The 10288-nt window shown below is 38.6% G+C and overlaps 1 protein-coding gene across 1 annotated transcript; it reads right to left on the minus strand.

Moving 5' to 3' along the window:
* Positions 1-4396: 4396 nt before the first annotated feature.
* rpl36 (ribosomal protein L36) lies at positions 4397-6829 on the minus strand. The gene is made up of 4 exons (XM_020080541.2): positions 6693-6829; positions 5598-5692; positions 4852-4986; positions 4397-4521 (listed from the first exon to the last, which is right to left on the minus strand). The coding sequence occupies exons 2-4, from the start codon at positions 5688-5690 to the stop codon at positions 4432-4434; spliced, it is 318 nt and encodes a 105-aa protein (XP_019936100.1). The 5' UTR covers positions 5691-5692; positions 6693-6829; the 3' UTR covers positions 4397-4431.
* Positions 6830-10288: the final 3459 nt, after the last annotated feature.

The raw sequence follows: 10288 nt of genomic DNA on the forward strand, positions 1-10288 counted from the left end.
ACAATATTGTTGTCAAATAACTTGAATTTCTATCTGCATAACATATACCATTTACCATACGTATGCCTCTTATTTTTATATTCATATCATATTGTAGCTATTGTTTTATACTCATATTCATTTTGTATACAATAACTGTCTATATACTTAATAGCTAAAAATCTATAAATGCATACAGCTCTTTTTATATCTCCTTTACTAGTGTACAAATACAGAATACATTCTTGTGGAATTATCCTGTGCCACTGCACTTTACTCAAGTACATTTCTCTACCAAAAAAAAAGTAGGGAAGATGCAAACTATGTAAATTTTTTGTGCATTTAATTAACATAAATTTTATATCTTATTTATTATTAGATTAGGGGTGTCTGTGGGGGTTAAAGCGGGTCATCGTCTAACCAGAAGGTTAACGGTTCGATTCCATTTTCACCATTTCGTATACCGAAGAGTCCTTGGGCAAGATACTGAACCCCAGAATTGCCCCTTCTCATAGAGATCAGACGTTTGGACGTTTGTGTGAATGGGTGAATGGCATAAACTGTACTGTAAAGAGCTTTGTGTTGTCATCAAGACAGGAAAAACTCTACATAAATACAGACCATTACATTTACCATTTTATTGCCAATATAACTCTCTTTTCCACCTCATTCTGACTATCTGCTGCGATGTAATCTTACAGTTCTTCAGATTCTGGTGGCCACACATTTCTCTTCAATCTTTATACAATCTGTCATTTGCAGTGACTCCCCCTGCTCTGCATAACGCCAAGATGTGTTGGGAGACTGAACTGTGTTTCGCTTCGTCACAGGATTGGTGACAGGAATGATGCATTTGTTGCAGTGAATTCATCATCCTCTTGTGTAAAGAATTTAAAGTACTGTACTTGATAGAATCATAGTAAAGCTCCAAAGATTCCCACCTCTCTGATATTTGTGACAGATGCTCTCAGACACCAGCGGATGTGGCTCAATTGTTTTGTCATGTCCATGCCTGGTGAAATAAGTGGATTTACAATCTACAACCATACGTTACAACTGAGGTATATAGGACACTTCATTTCACACTCGGCAAAAGACTTCCGGATAGAAATTTCTTATGGTATTCTGCAGTTTCAAGAATTCATATTACATATATTCATTAGACACGGTTTATTGCAGTTTAAGGTAATATATCGACTACATTTCAGCAGAAGCAGAAGATGTTCCCAGGATAAGAGAAGCTCTTGCTGTCACCAGAATGAAGCCACAATGTACCATTCCGTTTTTGAGACAATCTCAAATATCTTTGGAAAGAAAATAAGACCAGACCCAGGAACTGCATTATTTAGAGTAGGTTCTGGAGTGTTTGCAGTAACAGATACACAGTATGCCTTAGCCTTTCTGTCAATATTGATTGACTGGAAATATACTATACCACCATCACATTGAAAATGTGTCAGGCTTGAAAAATGTAGATACTCCAAGAAAGTACAAAAATTCCTAAAAGTCTGGAAGTGATTCCTCCCTTCCTTTGAGCAAACCATTGCATCCAAACATTAACTTTTGGTTCCCTGAATTGTAGTTTGTCATAAAATGTCCATGTATGTATGCTTATTTGTGTATTAAGGTAGGCCTATCTTGTCGATGTGATGTTGGTTTGTGATGATGTGTTTAAGTTGCAAAAGTTCAATAAAAATATGTAAAAGAAAGCTCTGCCACTGTTTTGAGCATTGACAAACAACTCATCTTTGACATGTAGGTATTCTGGATCCTTCTGGTCCAGACTGGAGGTCCACCGCTGTTACTGACTGTTTGACTCTTCTGATACTACATCCTCATGGTTTTATATTTTATTACTATTTTTTATGACGATGATTCACCATTTAGTTAAATAAGTGGACCTGTGGCAACCTACTTATCAGGAATATTTTGTAAATTGTACATATCTAACGTTCATATTGTTTCTAGTGTTTATGATATTTATTATACTGTTCCCTATTTTTATATTTATGCTTTTGCACAAACATACTACAGCAAATTCCTTGTATGTGTAAACCTACTTGGAAATAAACCTTCTGATCGGGATTCTTTTTATTGCCAGTTTCTATGAGGCTGAAGTGAATATTTTTGATTTCTCAGTTAACTTCATGCAAAGTGCCATAAGCAGAATTCAAATCAGTGTGTGGTGTGAGAACCCCATCCAGCAGCACCAGTTCTCCTCGAAACACATGTAGTAGTTTCTCAGCAGGGAGCTTGTTCTAAGTATCTTGGAGAACCTGCCAGTGTTGTTCTGTGGATTGGGTTTGTCTCAGAGTGACTCTGTGATGCTGAGACCAGGTCTCTGTGGGGACCAGACCATCTGCTACAGGAGACCTTGTTCTTCTTCTCTCTGAACATATTCATTGTGACTCTGACTGAGTCACTGTTTTTACTGATAGTGAGAGGGCTTGACTGGACACTGTCAGCAACAGCAGTCTGAGTTCTGAGTGACATATTATCTAGAGTTGGACTCTAGTCAACAGTAAGACAGACATGATGGAGCGATGGTTAGCGCTGGACCCACAGCATGAAGTTTGCAGGTCTGAATGCCTTGCAACCCTGGGTGGGTTTTCTCCAGGTACCTGCAGAGACTCTAAATTGACCATAGGTGGTAGTATTATCACTTTTGTGCAGGATTACTACTGTAGGTTAAGGTCTTGACCTTTAAATGTAAAGTGCCTTGAGATAATGTAAATTATGAATTGGCGCTATATAAATAAAATTGAATTGAATTGAATAGGACTCTCACATGAAACTGGAATTATTCCTGTGTGGACAGACAGACAGAGAAACGAGTCAAGTATCTTCAACTGTAGCTTGACATTGCAGCAACCTCATCAGAGCTCAGTGATCTGCAGCGGTTACCACAGTGACAGAAAACGTGTTGTCAGAGGACGTTGAGGAGTCTGCTGGAAAGAAAACAGAACTGTCTACAGTTGACTGTAGCGAAAAAGGCCTTTAGGCAAATTCATCAGCACATCATTGAATAAAAGAGCAGAGGAGAGAAAAGGACGAAAAGCTGCGACCATGGACGGTCTATGAGAAATAATACCAGTCTGTTTTTATTTGTGGAGGCAGATGACGTCAATTCATGATCTGAAAAGATGTTACACTTTTAAAAATTGCAGAGAAGTTGTTGTGACTAGACAAGAGAGCAGTCAATAATTAGTAATAATTAGTAATAATTAGTTTGTGCCAATGAGGAAAAAAATCTGTCTGTTTTCACTTTGTCACAGTGGGGTTTTGAGAAGATTGATGACAGATTATGATTTTTCATTTTGCCTATAAAGTCTCTAAGAAAATGTGAGAAGTGATCTAAGGTCTTAATTACTTAGCCTGTTCCTCTTCTCAGCTCCTAAAGGTTTTTTAGAATCACTTGACTGTAACTGTAAATCCACTGATGTGCATCAACAAATTATCTGAGCAGGAATGTGTAATAAAGCACGTATGTAATCTGTACTTAAGTACCCAAGTGTGTCCATGCTCAGGTCTGATAAACACCCACACTCCTGCAGTGTAAGCACATATATGGACTGGACAGCTGAAATACATCACACAAGCAGAAGACTCCTCCCTGATGCTGCAGGTGTGGGTCTCTGAATAGACTGTCCTCCACACACATTGATTTACAGGTTAGTAGATGTAAAATAAACAATTATGGAATGCATTTCGTATGAAACAACCATAAGACATTTATGGAAAGGAAAGCATAGCTTGAATTCTGTTGTGTTATTCATGATGGAAAAATTGTGCTCTGTATACTGTTTTAAGTCTTCATATTATGATGAGACTGCTGAGATTGTAAGTTCATCAGCAGACTATATCTTTTCAGTTTCTGTGTATTGGAGCCATGCAAGCTCACCCATTGTTAGTGATCTTACATGAACCAAACTCAGAAACTCTCAAGGGTGGTTTAAAACTCCAAACTTGTTCTGTTCCACAGTAATGGTTTGATGATTGACAGGACCTGGTATAGTTGATGGTGAACAGGCTTAGTGTCTCAGTCTGCATTGCTTCTTACTTCTCTCACTGGACTAGGCTTAGCATTAAAATGCTTTGTGAATCAATCAAAACAGTTTTGAGATTATCCCCATGTCAGGCAGTAAGGGGCTTGTTTGAGGTTTAGGAATAGCATGTCCAAACTCCAGTCATGTTCAGATGAAGAGATTTCACATAGGATGCCTTCTGGGTAGTAATACTCAAGGAGGATGTCACAGGGATAGAAAATGATTTTAACGTGATAGGAATATCAATAACCATGTGCATGCTGTTATTAGTCTGATCTATAATCAGCAGACTAATTAACTTAACAATTAAAAAACACCTACTGCTCCTCACTAACAATTTAGCATAAATAAATAAAAACCATCAGTCTGACTTTAAAGTTTATCAAATTTTTATTTGAGTGACAGATTAGTCCTTCTTGGCAGCAGCCTTTCTCATGGCAGCCAGCACGTTGCTCAACTCCTCTCTCTTTCTCTTGGCGCGAATGTGAGTGCCAATCTGAGGAGGAAACACAGCAGCATTAGACCAACTCACTTCAGCCCTGTATAGACTAAGCTAACTCTCTGTGCAGTTGTGGGGTCGTTGTGAAAGCATTAAAAATGATATTAAAAAAAAAACCCAACAACAACAAATGTGTAGATACCAAGGCAGAAACAAACGCACAATCTGCATTTTGTTTTTAAAAAGTGTAGCTCAGTATAAAGGACAACTAGTCAAATGTGTACATGAGTCTATTTTCCACTCCAATGGTTAACACAAATGAGAAATTAGTGGGGATTGCCATCATGTCAGTTGAGATTTGTTCTGACAGAAAACAAATACACTCACCCTCTTCTTGATAAACTTGAGAGCTCTCTTGTCCTTGGACACCTTCAGCAGCTCCATGGCTCTCCTCTCGTAGGGTGCAAAACCACACACCTCGCGGATCATATCCCGAACAAACTTGCTGTGTTTGGTCAGACGCTGCACAGGAAAGACAAGGGTTACCCCAAAGCTTTCATACGTGGTCATTGAATCTGAGACTTCTACGTTTATTCTTTCATATTAGAAATTCTGGTCATTCGAGAAGACATTGTCCATACTTTCAAAACAACAGATTTTATACGAAACTCTACTATGAAATTACTGCAAACACAAGAAATGTGTGAAAGTTCTCACGTTACACATTTACTGACATTATGAAGATCATTCTGGCTTATAAGAAATGAGGCTTATGTTGAAGCTGTGCAAAGTCTGTACCATGTTCTACATCTTTATGAGACCGAGAGGAGTTCTTCATATTCTACTATTGCTGCTTTTATAAATCTCACGAGACAACAATAAACAAAATGTTGTGTGTCCAACCAACTTCCTAATACACACAAAGTAGATACTAACACATTATCGCTTCTATGAAGTGTGTGGTTTAAATGTACTGAGAGGATCATCTGACTGATGTAAACAACAGCAAACAATGTTTGTGGGATTAGTCTATACATCCACAAACACTACTAACTGACTTATTACTTCATAGAAATATTCCAGGGTTGCTCTACACTTCCTTTCACTGTGGTCACTAAACAACAGGTACTCACCCCACGCCGGCGGCTGTGCTTGGGAGCAGTTACATTCTTGGTAACTTGATGGCCTTTATTCAGGCCAACGGCCATAGGGTAGCGAATTGCCATGTCTGTTAAAGAGCACACATACACACAAATTAGTACAAGTGTAAACAACAGATGCTTTAATTTAGCAGCTTGACCAGATGCAAAGTGGAGATGTCCCACCACCCTAATTAATTATTGGCATGTTCAAACTATTGATATCCAAACATCCCCTTGAGAGAAAAGTTGTCTGTGGAAGCACAGAATTGAGGACACCACCACTGTGAGACTTTGACTTGTTAGACAAACCTTCACAATTCAAACTTTGTCATTGCATGGTCGTACTTCGTACACTAGCACAACGAAATTGTGGAATTGTTCTCCCTATAATTGAACAATAAACTCTAATCAATGCATGTGCACATTGTGCTCAGTTTTGCCTATCTTTGAACCCTGTCTGTGACAAAGCCCGTTTTAAGACCAACAAGTAAATGTGTCTTGTGAGTGAATCAGGACACATCCAGGTTGGCAGTGCTCATTACACTGAACTACTATCAGGCGTGATGGTGTTCACCGCTGACTGCTTCACCGCTACACTGAGATGGTTTGATCCCGACAACGGAGGACAGTGAAGGTGCACGTGGAGGAAATATTCAAGAAAAGACACGTAGCGATCTAAGTCACGTTAAGTTTGTCCGTAAATCTATGGCTGCCGACAGCGTCTAGCTTCTGACTTAGCTTCATGCTACATGTAAAACAGGTGATGCTACACCTTCTAAAGCTCCGGTTCATGGATTCAACATTACAGAATAAAGTGCTGTCTGTGACTAAGTGAGGATCGGAAACAATTCCAGCTGATAATTAGCTGAAACAGTGTGTTACACACGTACAGATCCAGGTACTGGCTAGCCACCAATGCGGCTACGTGTTTTCATTTATTAGGTTAGCTTATGTGCTACAATATTGGAGGTATACGTTTGGGGAACTCTACAGGCTACGATACATTCAGTTTGCTGAGGAGAAACCAACGGATGGCAGAGATTAAAGATGGGTTTCTGCAGATAGCTCTCGACATTACAATCCTACCTGCTGTCTGTGATGGCGGTCAAGCCGGAAGGACTGTTGAAGGAGCGAGGCGGGGTAATACACGGTCTGACCCGGAAGACACTTCTGCAAAATCTGTGCAACAGGGTCCCCTGCTGGCGAGGAGGAGGTAACTGTTGGTTCGTTGCGGATCCAAGCACCAAAGCTGTGTTTTTAACAATATGATTTTTTTTGACAGATTAGAAGTACTTGTTTATATTTAGTTTGTAAAAGTAATTAACCAAAATCTTCGAACTCAACGATCAACGCAATAAAATGTTTTTAATTTTTACATCAAGGTCCAAATGTTATTTTTCAGAAATTGGGGAAATTGTAGAAAAGTGCCCTTCTTCGCAATGTTAAGGAGAATTATAAAAACTTTCCAGATACACTCCTGTTGCCAGATCCCAACCAAAAGTTTCTCACTCTACCTAACACCCCATCCGGTCACCAGGCTCGGTGACAATTGGCTCAGTACTTTATGTGTAATTAAGTTGTCAAATAAACAAAGAAACACAGACTCAGCTGAAAACGTTGATTTATCGGTGCAGGTAACAAATCTTAAAAGATGAATCTTCTAGACGAACTGATGACACCGAATTAAAAGTGTCAGCAACTAAATCAAAGCGAAAGCAGCTTCTCACATCTTGCAGCTCCTTGGTTAATACACTGTTGTAAGCTCAACTGTGATAAGTGGTAACTGACTTACCCAAAGCTCATTAATTGAAGGACAGTGAAAGCCACAGCAACAACTTAGCTGTTCATAACAGTTTGAATTGGCGAGACATTGAACTGAACACTCTCAGCATTAAAAATGTTCTACCAACACAAATTATGCTAATTGGCCTACTGTTGTGAATTCATGTCTAAGCATTGAGTTGTCATTATTAAACAAATAATTTTAAAACATATTTTAATTTATAGAGACATCTGAGTACAACCTATTTTGTAATTAACAAAAACATATTTTGTCATGAAATGAATTGCTTTTCTCAGGACATGCCCAAGGGGGCAGCAGAAAGTGCACAGCTGGAATGCAAACTCTGAATGAAGAGAAGCATACATTCAGGAAAAAGGAGAGGTGGACGAGAGATGGAGGGATGGGGGAGGATAAAGGAATTCTTGGCCTCGCTGAGAGAGGAAAGGAAGAAATGAAGGGAGACAGGAAAAGCTGCTGTGTCACAAGTGCTATTTCCACTTTCAGGTTTGTCTATAGAAATGTTTTGACCAATTAAACTAGAGTGAAAGCTCCACATGTTATAATCCACTGCAACAAAAGTCAGCACACCCTTCATTAGTGAGCTGCCCTGTAAAAAAACATTTCTGTTTCACTTTAACTGTTTACTTATGACGTAAAACGCATCAAAACAAAAGTGAATGAAACACAGACACTCAGATAAAAAAAAATTATTGCAGATTGGAAAATAAAAAGACAAGCGAAAACAGAATAGGACAGATAAAACATGACAGTAAAAAATACAGAACAAAGCATTTATAAAAAGCTTCAGATGTGCCTCAGTTCAAAAGAAAAGCCTTCAATTGAAAGAACTGAAAGGTGTAGTTTACACTAAATGTTTTGTAGTTCTTAATTTTGGATAATATGCTCAGTGTAATGTATTTATCACAAAAATGTCATGCATTTATTCAATGAAGTGGTGAGTTCTAATTTTTTGAAAGATGTAATTAATGGCACAGAGAAAATGACCTCTACATTGATTGCCCTTGTCCAGTGGTTCCTAAACTTTCCACACGCCGGCCTCCAAAATAAATGCACCAGAGACTTATAACTCCTTGTATCCCAGGCTTTGGTTGAAGCACAAAAAGGAAGTAGTTCATAAACAAAGAAAAAAATTATCATCTTCATGCACATAGTGTTTCCTGTGGGGCTATAAATTGTCCTGCTGCAGCTGATGCTGTCACTAGTCTGTCTTAAGCACCTTAGAGGTTGTGTGGGGACAAAGAAAATCAGACAGATGATGCATTTTTAGACAGAATTTCTTACTTTTAAACATTTTTAGATATTTGGAAATCATCTCACCTTCCCTCACCTCCTCTTTTGGGAAGTGCTAGGAAGTACAGAATAAGTGACATCGGACACAACCTCTGAGTTCCCCCTCCCTGAGTTTGCCTATGCGTTTGTTGTTGATGTGTTTTGTTTTCTGCTTGCCTGTCTGAATTCTTATTTATCCTCCTGTCTGCCTGAAAGCCAGCTTTTGTTCATTCAATGAAGTATCTCCACTGGGTCTCTGTGTTCCTGCATGTGTTGCTAAAAAAAGCAACAACACAAACACCTTCCACTAGACTTAAAAACATCACAACTATTGTCAGATGGTACTATTTAACATTTTAATGACATTGAACAAGGGTGTATAGTCCGTTCTCTTGTAAAGTGAAGATATGTATAAAATGTGTAAGATGTAAGGTGTGTAACACCTTTTATTACCATTCACATCAGGTATCAGTAACCACCCCATATTATGCGATAGCCATTACGATTCACTGTACAAAAAAAACCCCTCAGTAGCACATGAACCTCAAGCTATGTCTGGCATCAGAGAAATGTGAGAAATTCAGTTTTGTGTGATTTTTTTTGTTGTTTATTTACCAGCCGACGAACTTGAACGTTTGACCATATGTACGCACCATCTGCTTAGTGATTATTAAGCCTACAAGTGTGTTTGTTAGGAGATTGAAGCTTATCCCTCACTGACACCAAACTTTATCACAACTCAATGAGATGTCTAATGAGGAATACAGAATAAGTGGATGTCTGTGGACTTACATCTATATGTGTCACATAAGTTTTGCTTGATGACTCTAATTCATAGATTTTTTTTAAACTATAAGAATGAATACAAAATTAATTGTCATTTTGTCAAGTATGCTGGTATGGAGTTATGGCAAGAATATTCTCGGTTCAAACCTGAAGGTCCACCCAAACCTGTTTGTCTGGAGTTTGCATGTCCTCCCTGTGTCTGTGTAGGTTTTCTCCAGCTGTTCTGGACTTCTACTCCTACAGTCCAAAGACAAGCAGCTTGGGCTAACTGGATACTCTAAATGGTGCGTAAGTTTGAATGTAAGAATGGACGTTGCTCTTTGTATATTGGCCCTATGATAGACTGGATCAAAGTTTGCTTATTGAATTATGATGAAACTTCCATGGCGTGCACTTAATCTTCACAAACCTGTAACATGTGCCTTTTTTATGCTCTGTAACTTTTGCAATGTTACACGTGTCGTGGCTGATATGAATACATGGGAAAGACTCACAGACAAGCAGATTCAGTGAGGATATTTTATGATGGCATGAACAGGCCTACAGTCAGACTACTTATTTATTACAAGATACAAGGAGCAGACAACTGGTAAAATACACAGTACAAAAGCAGACATACATTATGTGAGTAGAGAAACTGGTGCAAGCAAGAAAACTGGAAACCACACCCAGACAACACACACACACACACACACACACACACACACACACACACTCTCTGACATGGTTTAGGAGAAGTTAATAAGATTAGCCATTTAGGACAGTGTGTGTGAAAAGTCAAAAGTCAAGGTGAAATGGAATTTTGAATTAAAGTCAAGGCATT

The sequence above is a fragment of the Paralichthys olivaceus genome, chromosome 3 (assembly GCF_024713975.1).
Source record: "Paralichthys olivaceus isolate ysfri-2021 chromosome 3, ASM2471397v2, whole genome shotgun sequence".
Lineage (NCBI taxonomy): Eukaryota > Metazoa > Chordata > Actinopteri > Pleuronectiformes > Paralichthyidae > Paralichthys > Paralichthys olivaceus.

Excerpts from the sequence above, each read along its gene's own strand:
- rpl36 (XM_020080541.2), bottom strand. The coding sequence starts at position 5,690 with ATGGCAATTCGCTACCCTATGGCCGTTGGCCTGAATAAAGGCCATCAA. Across the intron at positions 4,987-5,597 it reads AGCACAGCCGCCGGCGTGGG|CGTCTGACCAAACACAGCAA; the intron begins GTGAGTACCTGT and ends TTTCCTGTGCAG. Across the intron at positions 4,522-4,851 it reads TCAAGTTTATCAAGAAGAGG|ATTGGCACTCACATTCGCGC; the intron begins GTGAGTGTATTT and ends TTTCCTCCTCAG.